The 15939-nt window shown below is 44.2% G+C and overlaps 1 protein-coding gene across 1 annotated transcript in view; it reads left to right on the top strand.

The window, feature by feature from the left end:
* The window catches only part of grk3 (G protein-coupled receptor kinase 3), a 36887-nt gene extending 21285 nt beyond the window's left edge, over window positions 1–15602 (top strand). The window contains exons 11-21 of the mRNA XM_080528331.1: window positions 429–559; window positions 3259–3353; window positions 8698–8805; window positions 10332–10398; window positions 11576–11676; window positions 12120–12186; window positions 12858–12953; window positions 13241–13403; window positions 14193–14329; window positions 15170–15283; window positions 15404–15602. Of these exons, the coding sequence (XP_080384457.1) occupies window positions 429–559; window positions 3259–3353; window positions 8698–8805; window positions 10332–10398; window positions 11576–11676; window positions 12120–12186; window positions 12858–12953; window positions 13241–13403; window positions 14193–14329; window positions 15170–15283; window positions 15404–15565 (1241 nt within the window). The 3' untranslated portion in view covers window positions 15566–15602. The remainder of the gene's footprint in view (window positions 1–428; window positions 560–3258; window positions 3354–8697; window positions 8806–10331; window positions 10399–11575; window positions 11677–12119; window positions 12187–12857; window positions 12954–13240; window positions 13404–14192; window positions 14330–15169; window positions 15284–15403) is intronic.
* The last annotated feature ends 337 nt before the right edge of the window (window positions 15603–15939 follow it).

A 15939-nucleotide genomic window follows, 5' to 3' on the forward strand; every position in this document is an offset into this window, starting at 1 on the left:
GGACCTTCAATCTCATATTAGTATTTACTGTAGGTCCATGTACTATGTCTATCTATCCCCCCCCCTTTGGACCTTTTCTCATCGTTCACCACACGATGTAGAACATGGAGATAATGAAAGTGACATGTCCCTTTAACATCACAGCTTCTCTCCTCTCCAATGACTCAGAGCTATTGATTAGACATCTACAGCTCCAGTGTGTGTGTGTGTGTGTGTGTGTGTGAGTGTGTGTCCTTAGTCACCCTACAGTTTAGATCACCATGATCTCATTGATACTGTACGTATTGATCAAGTCAGTCTTGTAAGGCCCTGCTGCCTCACACATTCTTGTAAGCCCATGCTCTGTCTGTCTGTCTGTGTGTGTGTGTGTGTGTGTGTGTGTGTGTGTGTGTGTGTGTCTGTGTGTATGCGCGTGTGCGTGTGTGTAGGAGGGGATCTGCACTACCACCTGTCGCAGCACGGCGTGTTCAGCGAGAAGGAGATGCGTTTCTATGCCGCTGAGATCATCCTGGGACTGGAGCACATGCACAACCGCTTCGTTGTTTATAGAGATCTCAAGGTGAGACACGACACCCCCTACCCACCCTCTGCCCCCCCCCCCCCCCTTTTCTCTCTCTTATGCTGGATGATGTGAATACAATGATACGCATGGATCTTTGGAGCTGTCAACATTAGCTTGTTAAACCCTGCGATGAACAAAAAAACATTCCATAACCCACGTCATTGTTTTAACACAGTTTTCCCCAATTTGGCCTGTTTTGGCCCAGTTTGAACCATACGTTCTATTTTTTGCTGAGCCTGCGCACGGATTCTATTTACGACATGCGATCCAGAAGGACAGGCGAAGAAAATCTATAAACATATAAACCTATAAGCATAGAGCATATAACCCAAGGGGGGGTTTCAAAGCCACTCTGTCTCTCTGCGTTTGAGGTCATCAGCCTCAGCAGGGCAGGCAGGCTGACATCGATCACCCATCGGTGGTTATCTCTGGCAGCAGGTGTTTTGTAGGTCAGTGATTATGCGCGGCGTCATCCAACAGCGGAGGCTGTCTCAGGGGAACACAGACCTGCAAGCCGTGCGCAGTTCCAGGGCAGATGCTGCAAGGGTGGTAGGCCTACTGGCCTAGTTTTCATTTACATTTACAATTTTGGCATTTAAGCAGACGGCTTTATCCATAGCGACTTACAACACATACATGTGTCTAAATAAGTGAATCATCTATCCATCAGTCATCGTAAGGAAAAATAATCTATGCTAGGGCAGGGCTTGACGCTTACCTTTTCCCCAGGTAGCACTGTGCTACCATGTTGAAAAATTTAGTAGCACACCAAGAATTTCAGTAGCACAATGAAAATTGCGCAATTTTCGTCAACAACGACAACAAATTATCATAATCATAACATATCAAAATGATCATAACCGGCTCTTGGCCGTAATAAAAATGGAGACTCACACAATGTAAAGGGGAAGTAAGAATATTAATTTCAGTTGGCCCACGGTTCGGTATGAACCTCGGTTTTTGGGTCACGGTTCACGGTTTGTGTTTATTTATTTTTTTAAATGTTACTATTTATTTACAAACTGTTACTTTATTTTGCTTATACTTATGGAACTTTAACATTTAGACACATTCCATAATATGACTGGTAAATTGTATAATATAAATATATATAAACAAAAAACACTTTCAAATGTAAAAAAATTACATAAACACTTTCAAATGTGACGTGTTGTGGATTGGAACTACGGATCATAAGCTTTCAAATGATGTGTCATACATTGAAATCCGAAAAAATATGAAGTTAGAGTCATTTGAATGTTGTTAGACGTCAGGCACATAATATGGGGTTAACCTCTTTGTAATGAAACCGGAAGCAAACGCTGCTAGCAGCTAGCAGCTAGCGGCTAACAAAACACAGCGCTATGCGCATTTTAAGCGCATATAGGACTCGCGTGAAGCATTTCTGCGACACGCGTTTCTGTTCACTGTTTTCATTCCCTCATCGCTTATACACATAAGTTTGACTGCGCATGACAGTAGTTCAGCAGTCTTTTAGTCGCACTGGTGCGATTGAATGTATTTCCAAGTCGCACAGAAATATATTCACTCGCAAATGCGACCAAAACAGTCGCACTGTCGAGCCCTGTGCTAGGGCCAGGGGTCATTGGCAGTCATAATGCTAGTTATGAATTATGAATAGAATTATGTTTTTTTAATTACCTTATCTTCTATTCAGGCCTTTTAGTGGTGGTCATAGGCTGAAGAGACAGGACAGTCAGGTTCTGATAGTATAGTCATTCAACTACTCACTTTTAGTATTAGTGTTGTTGTGACTCTTAGCTGAGAAGATCCATGCATAATAATTTAAATAATAAATGTTATGCATACCATCCCCATTGTATATAGTATCTTGTCATGTTCAATATAATGGATATGGAGGAGTTGATACAAGTAAGACTGTTTTATTTATTTATATCATTTATTTATGTAATTTAACTATATTTAAGTTATAGAGGTACATAGACATATATATATTTATATATATATATTTTTTTAATCTATCACTCCTGGCTGAATTGTTATTGGCTGAGAAGATAAATAACCTCTGATTATTGTGTTTTCCTCCCTTCATATGACATTTACAAACCAATGTAGAGTTGTTTCCAATGGAAACATTTAATTAGGCCTACATGTAGCCAAACCAAAATTGCGATTAATTAATGACTAATCACAGCAAACCATGCGATTAAATATTTGTTTTAAATGTAATTGTCTGACAGCCCAAATTATTATGATTATGATGATTGTTATTATTATTATTAACGTTAACACTCAATTTCACATCGAGTGGTTAACCATCTTTATGCTTCCCAGAGCATTGTTAGATTAATAACTTGAATGAAGAATTAATTTTCACTCCTTCACTTCAGTTGTGTAGTTTAGCCTGTTTCTGATTGCCCTCAGTAAAGACGTTGAGATACGTAGTAGTGTCTGCTCAAAATGGAGCAGATTTAAGAATAGTGATACACAAGTTCATGAAACGTGTGTGTGTTTGTGCGTGTGTGGATTTAGAGGCCTTTGGAGCTGCAGCTTTGCCAAGCAAGCAGGACAGGAGACTTCCTGAGTAGAGAGAGTGTGGAACACTATCTATTCAATCTCTGTGGTGCTTAACACTGTTTCCTACACTTAAAATTGATATTTTCTCCCTTCTCTCTCTCTCTCTCTCTCCCTCCCTCCATCTCTCTGTCTCTCAGCCTGCCAATATCCTGTTGGATGAGCATGGTCATGTGCGTATCTCTGACCTGGGCTTGGCCTGTGACTTCTCCAAGAAGAAACCCCACGCTAGTGTGTGAGTAGGCCTGTGTGTGTGTGTGTGTGTGTGTGTGTGTGTGTGTGTGTGTGTGTGTGTGTGTGTGTCTGTCTGTGTGGCATTTACAGTGCCCTCCATAAGTATTGGGACAGTGAAGCATTTGTTGTTTTTTTGGCTCTATACTGAATGTTTGGGTTTGAAATCAAACAATTACTATGATGTTTAAGTATAGACTTAACAGATTTGATTTGAGGTTATTTGTGTACATATTGATTCCACCGTTTAGAAACAATTACAAATGCATATTATATCCAAATTAAGCACTCATGTTAAGTAAGTCTTGCCTGAAATCTTTTTATGCACCGTCCCCTTATTTCAGGGTACCCAAAAGTGATGGGACACATTTATCAAACATCCAAATTAAGCATTCATGTTTAATATTTGGTCGACATCTCAGGTTTGGCAGACACTTTTGACTATATTTTGTTAATAGCAAAGCATATCTAATATTGATAATCTGACTCCAATGTAATTATCACTATATGCAAAGAATTGTTGAGTCTGTGCTGATTTAGAGCAATACAGGTCAAATAGAATGATGCTTTATTAATACTATACATCTATTACGAGGCAAATAATGTTTGCCTTGAAAAATGTTCTATTCTAATAGAGAGAGAGATGACCTCAGGTCATCCCAAAACAATGCTACTCACAACATGACGAACCTTACAACAGGACACAGGAAAGAGAGAGAGCTTTTCCCTGGACCCTGACCTCTGCTTTTTCCATCACCCTAAAAACCACAGTATTTAAATTAGGAGCTGTTGATAAAGAGACCCAACCAACTGATCTTTATTGAAATTCTCCCACTATACCTTTGCATGCATAACTGCCTGAAGTATGTGGCCCATTGACCCCACCAGTCGCTGGGTATATTGTTCGGTGATGCTCTGCTAGGCCTGTACTGCAGCCATCCTCAGTTGTTTGTTTTGAGGTCTTTTTGCCTAAAAGTTTATCTTGGAAATTAAATGCGTGTTCAATTGAGCTATTCAGGGTTTTTCTGTACATATACAGGGCTTAAAGTTCTCCGGCACGGTGCCGGATTTCCGGCGCGGGGGAATGTTGAGCTTTTTTTTTTTTAATCACATGCTATTTGTTTACATCGTAATTTAAAGAGTCATCTTCAGCAAAGAGACAGTTCCGCCTACCAATGGTATCACATTGCTCAAGCCAACCAACGACTTCTAGCCAATCGGAGGCAGAGTAGTGGGGCGGGCCTTAAGAAGTTTGAATGAGTGTAATGTTAGCTTGTAGAGACGTTCGCTTTTAGCAGCCCGCTATCTAGCTAACTTTAGTAAGAGTCTATTAAAATGGAAGCCAAGTTTATTAAACCTGGCGAAGACACAGCTATACTAGAACGAAGAGTAAGGAATAAATGGCGCTCGGCATGGATAGAGGAGAGTAGTGACGGGAAGCCTTATGGGACGTCAAACTGAGGGAGCCGGGTGCTTGTTTCTGTACGCCGTGCTCAAAGAAACTCGTCTACGGCAGTATAGTATATACTATAGTATATATATATATATATATATATATAGTAGTGGGAAGAAGGTTATTGCTCGACATGCCTCAGATCCCGGTCACCAAGCTTCGGTTCGAGCGCTTGCTCATTTAACAACCTTGCCGGGAGCGACGGCTACAGGTACCACTTCATCTTCAATGACCGACCGTGTTTGCGACCAAAAGATCCGAGTGTGCGTGTTTATAGCTGAACATGATCTGTCTTTCACAATGGCTCAGCCACTCGTCGATTTGTGCAAGAAGCTATCAGAAGACAAAAATGCACTGACAAAGCTGTCCGTTTCCAATCAGCACGCCAGCTATTTAAACACACATGGGGCCTCATTCATAAAAAAGTACTTGAACGTCATCTTTGACTTTGACGTAAGCACATTTTTCTAAACCGTCGTAAGCATCATTTATAAAACGAGCTGAGATGATTTCAACTTGCGTACGTGCTTCCTTCTATAAATACCAAACATACTTGTAATTGAGCAGGTGAATGAGGTTTGTATTAACGCCCTGTGATAGCGGCTCAATTATAGCGGCTGAATGAAGCCAAGTGCTATAATATAATATAATACAGACAGTACATAATATACATAATATATAATAATATAATTATTATATATTATGTGCTGTCTGTATTATATTATATTATAGCACTTGGCTTCATTCAGCCGCTATTATCACAGGGCGTTAATACTATATTATAGGGTAGGCGTGCGTCTGGAAGCGGGAGAGGGCAGTAATACCACGTTCATTGATAAAATGACATAAGGGATGGAAAGGGGGGATGGCAGTTTTAGACAGGGGATGATTTGGACTGTTTTTATTTCAGGGGGGGGTGCCATTCCCCCTCATCCCGACTCAACTCGAAATCCAGTATCATTTAGCATGTGGCCGGGCAAGGTCCGTTCTGGAGCGCGTATACTGTATATAGGCATGTTGAAGAGAGATGGACAGCTCCGGAGGGATATAAAGAAAGACTGAAATACAATCATAAACATTAGTTCCCTTTCAATCTTGAATTAAACTCATTTTCTCGGCTGATAACAACATCGTTAATTTTATTACGAGCCACTTGCATGAATGACAGTAGGCAGAGCGTCTCACATGGCTGTAATAACTGCATAACCAGTAGGTGATTTGCGTACGCAAGTCAAAAACACGACGTAGAGATTTGATCGTTTCCACGTTCAAATCGACTCACGTTGAAATTGTATAAATCACTACGTTGACGTGGATTTCTGTGTACGACACGGTCAACATTTGATCTAAGCACGTTCTATAAATGAGGCCCATGGCCTTGCCCCGGAATTTAAAAAACGGCTGTGTGAAAAGCTTAAAAAAGCAAGTTTTCAATGAATATCGACGAAGCTACTAATCTTAACATGGACAAAATCCTCAATGTCCTTGTACGATTTTTTGATGATGATCTGGCCAAAGTAACAACACAACACCTAGCCAGCAGGAAAGTAAACATCGCCAACTCGTCAGCCCTCATGCAGGAGCTCAAAGATATCCTGGAGTCCAATGGTCTTGACTGGTCACTAGTCATCAGTATTCTACTTGATGTAGATCTATTGATCTATTGTTATAGTGATAGTGGCTTAATAAGTGATGCAATCAGTTTGGCCTTAAGTGATTTAATCACTTTGTTCTTTTAAAGACATCTAAATATATGATTTTATTTTGTATTGAGTATAAAACAGTATTCATGCATTTTAACATTGAGACATATATTTTGTATTGACTATAAAATAGTATTAATGCATTTAAACATTGAGACAAGAAGCTGTCTTCTGTACCCGCTCTCCCAATATCTCAAACTGTGACCCCCCCTCCCCAAGATAAAGTTTCAGGCACAGGATTTTTTCCCACTTTAAGCCATGCATATATCATAACTGTACATATCATATTGATACTCGTATTGTTCTGTACATATCATACTGTATATATAATATTCATAACTCTACATATCATATTGATACTCATATTGTTCTGTACATATCATACTGTACACATATCATAACTGTACATATCATATTGATACTCATATTGTTCTGTACATATCATACTGTACATATATCATAACTGTACATATCATATTGATACTCATATTGATACTCATCTCATGTATATTCACCTTTTAAATTCATTTATTTATACTCACTGTAATACCATGTACTGTCTACATTATCGTGTCTTTTGCACTATGCCACTATTTCCACTATTGCATCTATCTGGTTAGATGCCTCAGTATGTCTCTGTATGTGCACTCTTGTGCAATGACAATGAAGTTGAATCTAATCTAAATTGAATTTAAATCTGATGTTTCAAGAACTTTCCACTATTTGGCCCTGAGAAAGTCCCTAGTATGTTTGGGGTCATTGTCTTCCTGATGAAGCGTTGTTCCCATGAGGCCTGTTCTTGTACTCATGCAGAGAAGATGTTTCTGTACTTCAGAATACATTCTGCTGCTGCCATCAGCAGCTACAACATCAAATATAGCTGCAAGTGGCAATTAAAGGCGCAAGGGTTGACCTCAAATGTGGTACACATCTCTTATGATGCTGTCTCAAAGCACACTAACTTTGAAATTGATTAGACTAACAATGACTCACAGCCGTATTTGCGTATGTCATCATTTATAGCTGTTTATTTTTTAGAAGAAGTGTCAATCGAACTTGTAGTTCATGAGAAGAAGATTGTTTTGTGTTTTATTTATTTTTATATTTACAAATGGCTGGAAATACAGGAGGAGGCGGATCTTCCCATGTTGATTTGGTGTCTCTAAGACACAGTTCAAAAGTTGCAGCCTCTCAAAGTTGAAAAATTCTACGTGTTTTCATAGCGCCCCCTTCTGGAACCTTGGCGTCAAAATTGTTGTGAGGGTGTGGACTGGGGTCCTCTACGTGCCGATACTTAGAGGACCGAAGTTACCCATAGTGGGAGTCATGGCCATTTTTCATGAAAACAGAACAGGGCTGAATAACAGTTACAGTAGGGCTCTTCCCATTGCGTGGGCTTGCTCCCTAATTAAGACAAGTTAGCCAGTTCCAGTGGAAGCCATACACGCCCAGTCGCCCAAACCATAGCACTGACTCCACCATGTTTCACAAATGAGGTGGTATACTGCGGATATTGGACAGTTCCTTTTTTCTTCGAACCTTCCTCTCACATCATAATATTAGTCCACAAGACCCTTTTCCAGAACTGCATTTATCTTATATTTATCTTTTACTGTTTTTGCAAACTGTAACCCGGCCATCCTGGTCCTGGGGCCAACTAGTGGTTTGCACCTTGCAGTGTACCTCTGCTTCTAACTACCTCCGTAGTTCAGCTGGGGAAGTCTTCTGTGGACGGGTGTCTCTGACACACAGGAGAGTGTTCCTCCTCTGTCAGTTTGGTCAGAGTTGTTTTTCAGTCATCCACTGTATAGGTCTTCCAGGCCATTTGTGATTGCTGAGCTCACCTGTGCTTTCTTTCTTCTTAATGATGTTCCAAACGGTTGGTTTTGGTAAGCCTAAGGTTTTGGCGGTGGTTTCTGCTTCATAGTGGTTTCCTTTAATTTCAGTGACATCTCTTTGGTCTTCATGTTGACAGACGCCAATAGCACAAAAAAAAAGCAGAGAATCTGTACTTTAACCTCATAGTAATTGTACGATTTCAAATCCAAACCTTTGGAGTATAGAGCCAAAAGAAGAAAAAAATGCTTCCCTGTCCCAGTTCTTCCGGTGCGTGTAGGGTACGGTGCTGATATACAGGGTGTATATGTCTGAGGCAGCTGGCAGTGCTGATCTAGTCTTGCTCTTTCTACCAGCGGTACCCATGGTTACATGGCGCCCGAGGTGCTCCAGAAGGGGACGGCGTACGACAGCAGTGCTGACTGGTTCTCCCTGGGCTGCATGCTCTTCAAACTGCTCCGAGGGTAAGAACAGACACACACACACTCTCACACACACACACACACTCACTCTCTCTACTTCCATCACCCTCTCTATACCTCTGTATCTCGCCCCATCTCTTCCTCTTTCTCTCTCTCTCTCTCTTGGTCATGGGTCCCTCCTGCTACCTTGAGTTGTGCCTTTGTGTCCTCGCCCCTCCATGTCTCTCTCTTTGTTACTCATCTTTCCCTCCTCCATGTCTCTCTCTTACCCATCATCTCTTTCCCTCTCCTCTCTCTCCCTCTCATGCTTTGTGTGTCTCTCCCTGGTGGGTGTGGGTGTGGAGGTGTGTGTGTGTGTGTGTGTGTTTTTTGATGTGGAGTGTGTAAATGCCAGAGGTCTGGTCACAGTAGGTCAGATATCAGAAGGTGTGTGTGTGTGTGTGTAATGGTTGCTAGGTATGGTACGAAGTGGGGGAGTGCGAGACAGAAAGAGTGATGGGGAAGGGTAGGGAAGAGGGAGGGAGGCTCTTGTGTCTTTTCCATTGATGTGTGTGCCAGTGTGTTTGAACACTTCAAAGACCAGATAGAGGGGAAGAAGGGGTCAGTGAGAGAGGAGGGTAGAATAGAGCTGTACATAGTCTCTCCAGGTGGAGATCCCTCTCTCCTCTCCTTCTCTGCTCCCTCTTTCCTCTTCCCAATCCCTCCGGCAAATGGATTCTATGGGTTAGTCTGCCAGGGTTAGTCTGTTAGTCTGTTAGTCTGCCAGGGCTAGTCTGCCAGGGTTAGTCTGTTAGTCTGTTAGTCTGTCAGGGTTAGTCTGTTAGTCTGTTAGTCTGTCAGGGTTAGTCTGTTAGTCTGTTAGTCTGCCAGGTCTGTCAGGGTTAGTCTGTTAGTCTGTCAGGGTTAGTCTGTTAGTCTGTTAGTCTACCAGGGTTAGTCTGTTATTCTGTTAGTCTACCAGGGTTAGTCTGTTAGTCTGTTAGTCTGCCAGGTCTGTCAGGGTTAGTCTGTTAGTCTGTCAGGGTTAGTCTGTTAGTCTGTTAGTCTACCAGGGTTAGTCTGTTATTCTGTTAGTCTACCAGGGTTAGTCTGTTAGTCTGTCAGGGTTAGTCTGTTAGTCTGTCAGGGTTAGTCTGTTAGTCTGTTAGTCTACCAGGGTTAGTCTGTTAGTCTGTTAGTCTGTCAGGGTTAGTCAGGGTTAGTCTGTCTGTCTGCCAGGGTTAGTCTGTTAGTCTGTCAGGGTTAGTCTGTTAGTCTGTCAGGGTTAGTCTGTTAGTCTGTCAGGGTTAGTCTGTTAGTCTGCCAGGGTTAGTCTGTTAGTCTGTCAGGGTTAGTCTGTTAGTCTGTTAGTCTGTCAGGATTAGTTAACAGTGCACCTGTGTTTGGCCTTGGTCTCTTGAGAAGCAAGAAGCGACCTCACTCCTCCAGGAGAGTCTCCCTCACCATCTCTCTCTCACAGTATCCCTTTGCTCTTTCCCTTCACGTCACCCCCCCATGCTTCTGTTTCCTCAGCAGAGAGGGTACACTGACAGAAATAATCTCCATCTCTCGTGTCTCTCCCTCTCTAGGCACAGTCCCTTCAGACAGCACAAGACCAAAGACAAACACGAGATCGACCGCATGACGCTTACCATGGTAAGGTCCTGTGTGCACACCGATGTTGACACGAGTAACAACAATGCACACCTTAAGAAGGACAGCCCTAAATCAAACAGACAGTATTGTGTATCCTGGTACACACCCAGTATTGCAGCAGAAGGCTGTCTGTCTGTATGTCTCTGTCCGTCTGTCTGTCTGTCTCTGTATTTCACACTGAATGAGAGGATTGGTGTAGACAGGCAGGAAAGGGGGAGGGGGGGGGGGTGAATTTGCATCTGTACTTTGCATCTCTCTCTCTCTCTCTCTCTCTCTCTCTCTCTCTCTCTCTCTCTCTCTCTCTCTCTCTCTCTCTCTCTCTCTCTCTCTCGCGCTCTCTCTCGCTGTCTGTCTGGTACCAGCAGCATCAGATTACACCCACCACAGAGTCTGTGTATATCTAGTGGAACTATATCTACTTCTGTTTGTGTGTGTGGTCACGATACAGTGGTTATCGATGTAAAGAAACTGCTCCCACAAAGGTCACACTCCTGGCTCATTTGACGTGTCAACACACACGCACACACACACACACACGCACACGCACACGCACACTTCCCTGTGTCTGGATGGGGAAAGCCTCTAACCTGCAAAAGCACAATCGCTCATGTGAGATTATATCCAGATTAGGTTTTAATCCAGCCACTTAATCTCGTTTATCCCTGTAATCCCTGTCTCCCTCTCTGTTTTTGGCCGCATGTGTGACCAGACTAAGAATATTGCTGCATATGTTTCTGAAATTCTCTCTCTCTCTCTCTCTGTCTGTCTGTCTGTTTGTCTGTGTCTCTCTGTCTGTCTCGTCTGTCTGTCTGTCTCTCTCTCTCTCTGTCTCTCTCTTTGTGTCTGTCTGTGTGTCTCTCTCTCTCTGTCTCTCTCTCTCTCTCTCTCTGTCTCTCTCTCTCTCTCTGTCTCTCTCTTTGTGTTTGTCTGTCTGTGTGTCTCTCTCTCTTTCTCTCTGTCCGTCTCTCTCTCTGTCTCTCTCTCTCTCTGTGTCTCTCTCTCTCTGTCTGTCTGTCTCTCTGTCTGTCTGTCTCTGTCTCTCTCTCTCTCTCTGTCTGTCTCTTTCTCTCTCTCTGTCTCTCTCTCTCTCTCTCTCTCTCTCTCTCTCTCTCTCTGTCTGTCTCTTTCTCTCTGTCTGTCTGTCTCTCTCTCTCTCTCTCTCTACCTCTCTCTTTAGAATGTGGAGTTGCCAGACTCCTTCTCTGTGGAGCTGAAAGGTCTGCTGGAGGGGCTGCTGCAGAGGGATGTGGTTAAGAGACTGGGCTGTCTGGGGCGAGGGTACGGATGCACAGTTGCACACACACGCACACAAATGTATATTCATGCACTCATCCACTCAAAAGATACTGCTTCCTCCCACATTTACCAATACAAGAAACAAAAGTTTGAATGTCTGAAATGGCAGAGCCGTCAATGTTACCAGTCCACTCAACACAGGATTTACCATTTTGCATTGAATTGTATTGCTCCATCAATGAGTAGGTGCTCTGGACTAACTGATAGTCTTCTATGAACTATGCTAGTGGTAGACTGTAGCTAATATACAAACCATAATCTTGAGTTTCTGCCTGTAAGGGTATTTTAGTGGGTAATTTAGTGGGTAATTGCTAAACTATCCCTTTATGGAGGGTGTTTTGTCAGGAAGGCTCATTGTAGTAACTGCTGCCACCTGGTGTTTGAATATGGAACTGTCTTTCTCCCTCACACACAAACACACACAGGGCCCCAGAGGTGAAGGAACATCTGTTCTATAAAGGTATTGACTGGCAGCAGGTGTACCTCCAGAAGGTAAGCCATTTTGTTATTTTGTGTATGAATATTCACTGCTGCTTCTTTCTCTAATCACACAGCAGTTTGAATGGCCACCCTATTTGAGACCCACTTTCCCCTCGAAGTTGTATGTATTTGTTAAATATCCTTGTTGGAACATTTTGGGGGATGAAATTGGGATTTCATTGGGATGTAATTCAGCCTGGCAGTGTTATGGGCCTGTATACGTGTGTATCATGTACCTTTACTCTCCTGTGTTCTGTCAGGAATGGATAGGCCTTATAAAATCATAATAATGGATATACCTCCTCCAGGAGGGCCAGTCCAGTGACTCTTGGGCTTTGTGTCTTAATAACCAGTGATGATAATTATAATAGGATTTGTGTGAAGGTTTAAGTCACTGGGCTCATTACACACTAAGACCTTACCAGTGCTATGTGTGTACTACTGTGGTCAAAAGTGCACTGCGCTCTCTGTTGCCATGGTTACCCCCCCCCCCCACCTCGACAGAGCTGAGCTCAAGGAATGTGTTGCTTGTTGTGCTCATTCTCTCTTCTGTCCTCTCATCGTCTCTTTTTCTCCTCCTCTCCTCTGCATCCATCTTCTCTTCTCTCCGTACACCCCCCCTCCTCCTCTCCCCCGCTGCCCCACCCTCTCCTATCCTCTTCTTCTCTCTGTCTCTCCTCCAGTACTCTCCTCCTCTCATTCCTCCCAGGGGAGAGGTGAATGCAGCGGATGCTTTTGATATTGGCTCCTTTGACGAGGAGGACACCAAAGGCATCAAGGTAAAACACTCATATGTACCCTCTCAACACCCCTCCTAACCCCCTCAACACCCCCCTAACCCCTTCAACACTCCCCTAACCCCCTCCACACCCCCCCCCCCCCCCCCCCCTAACCCAGATTTGATTTGAAAAGGCTTTTTCGGTGCCAACCAATGAACTGTGTGTTGTTGTTGATGCTACCCTGTGTTCCTGTGTTCCTGTGTTCCTGTGTGTGCGTGTGTGCGTGTGTGCGTGTGTGCGTGTGTGCGTGTGCGTGTGCGTGTGTGCGTGTGTGTGTGTGTGTGCAGCTGTTGGACAGTGATCAGGAGCTGTATAAGAACTTCCCCCTGGTGATCTCTGAGCGCTGGCAGCAGGAGGTGGCAGAGACGGTGTACGAGGCCGTCAACTCTGACACAGACAAGAACGAGGCTCGCAAGAGGGCCAAGAACAAACAGCTGGGCCATGAAGAGGGTGAGACACACACACATAGAGAATATCCATCCATCCATCCATATATGTTACCATCCATCCATCCATCCATCCATATATGTTACGGTACATGTGGGAATACGGTACATGTGGGAAAACTAGGGTTAGTGCTAGGGTGCTAGGGTTAAGGTTAGGGGTAGGGTTAGGGGTAGGGTTAAGGTTAGGGTTAGACATGCCAGCATGTATCAAGTCGACGTAGCACCTAACCCTAACCCTGGTTTTCCCCACATGTACCGTTTTCCCACATGTACCGTAACATACACATCATGCATGCGAGCACACACACACACACACACACACACACACACACACACATAGAGAATACATACACATCATGTATGCAAGCACACACACACACACACACACACACACACTCACATAGAGAATACATACACATCATGTTTGCAAGCACACACACACACACACTCACATAGAGAATACATACACATCATGTTTGCAAGCACACACACACATACACACACACACACGCACACACATAGAGAATACATACACATCATGTATGCAAGCACACACACACACACACTCACATAGAGAATACATACACATCATGTATGCAAGCACACACACACACACACACACACTCACATAGAGAATACATACACATCATGTATGCAAGCACACACACGCACACTCACATAGAGAATACATACACATCATGTTTCCAAGCACACACACACACACACATACACACACACACACACACACAGTCTCTAATGATGAAGAATGTGTGTTTGTGTGTGTGTTCTGCAGACTACGCCCTGGGGAAGGACTGTATAATGCACGGCTACATGTTGAAGCTGGGGAACCCGTTTCTGACCCAGTGGCAGCGTCGGTACTTCTACCTGTTCCCCAACCGAGTGGAATGGAGAGGAGAGGGGGAGTCACGGGTGAGTTATACACACGCACACACACACACACGCACACACACACACACCATCACCTATCATTGTACATTGTTTATTTCTGTGTGTCTGTCTAGTGTGCATGTCTGTGTGTTTCTTCTTTTGTTTGTGTGTGTGTGTGTGTGTGTGTGTGTTGGGGGGGGGGGTCGGGTTCATGGATGTGTGTTTGTGTGTTGCGTGTTTCTCTTCGTCATTTTCCATCTTGTCTGTCAGTGAACGTCTGTCTTGTCTGTCTGTCCCACCTCGCCTCCACTCTGTAGGGAAGGTGGCTCAAAACATTTAAAAAACCCAAGGTGAGTGAAAAACCACTGACCCCTCCTCTCCTCACTCTCTCACCCCCCCCCTCTCTCTATGGATTGACATAGAGAGAGAGAGAGATGATGGGGGAGGGCTGTGTAGAGAGTGTGTGTGGAGAACAGTAGTAGTGTGTGTGTGTGCTGCTCTCCCCTGCTCTCCTCCTCCACACCGTGCGCTGTCTGCCTGCTGCTGTAGATGAGAAGGAGAAGGCAGAACGGCCCTGTCCCAGGGGGGACGCTCCGGTCCAGTCAATCAAGGCCACAGTGCATCAGGCGTGTCTATCCGCTGTCGCTGGCAGGAGAAGAGGTCTGATTCACTGGGCCGGAGGACGTCCCCTGTGTCGAGGCAGTGGAGCCTGGCCCTGCTGCCAGACTGTGTAGTTTATAGTCTAGGAAACAGCCCTCCTCACCCACGGCTCTGTCTGCAGGTGTCTCGCATCTACGTCGGTTGGTTTTTCGTCTCTTTAACCGTGTGTGTGTGTGTGTGTGTGTGTGTGTTTGTGTGTGCTTGCGTGTGTGTGTTCCACAGCAAAACCTGTTGACGATGGAGCAAATAGTGACCGTCGAAGAGACGCAGATTAAAGATAAGAAATGCATCCTGCTGCGCATCAAAGGAGGGAAACAGTTTGTGTTGCAGTGTGAGGTAGGAAAACACTCTCCTCCGGACAGTTTCACTCTTTTTCTCCCCTGAATGTGCTAGAATTGTTTATAATTGTATTGTGTGTGTGTGTGTGTGTGTGTGTGTGTGTGTGTGTGTGTATAGAGTGATCCAGAGTTTGTGCAGTGGAAGAAGGAGCTGACTGAAGCGTTCACTGAGGCCCAGAAGCTTCTCCGTCGCGCTCCTAAAGTCATCGGGAAAGGCCGGGCCGGAGTGGTGGAGCTCTCCAAACCTCCGCTCACACACCGCAACAGCAATGGCCTGTGAACACACACACGCACACACACACACACACACACACTTCCACTCAACCTACATTCTCTATCTCTATCACCCCCCCCCCCCCCCCCCCAGCTACAGCCCACCTCTCCTCGCACTCTCTTACACCCACACATGCACCCACACATACACACACACACACACACACAATAAAGCCACACACCCTGGAGTGTGTGTATGGACCAAGCCCACTAGCCTCTCTTCTGGTTTCTCTCTCTCTCTCTCTCCCAAACACACACACATGACTTTGCGACCAGCTGGTGGAGGATTTGAGTGGAAACCAAACCGTGCCATTGGACCTTGCAATGAAGTGAAAGAAGAAAAGAGAGAGCGATGAGCGAGGAGAATAGAAAAGGGATTAG

This window comes from Nansenia antarctica (genome assembly GCF_963989245.1).
Source record: "Nansenia antarctica genome assembly, chromosome: 4".
Lineage (NCBI taxonomy): Eukaryota > Metazoa > Chordata > Actinopteri > Argentiniformes > Microstomatidae > Nansenia > Nansenia antarctica.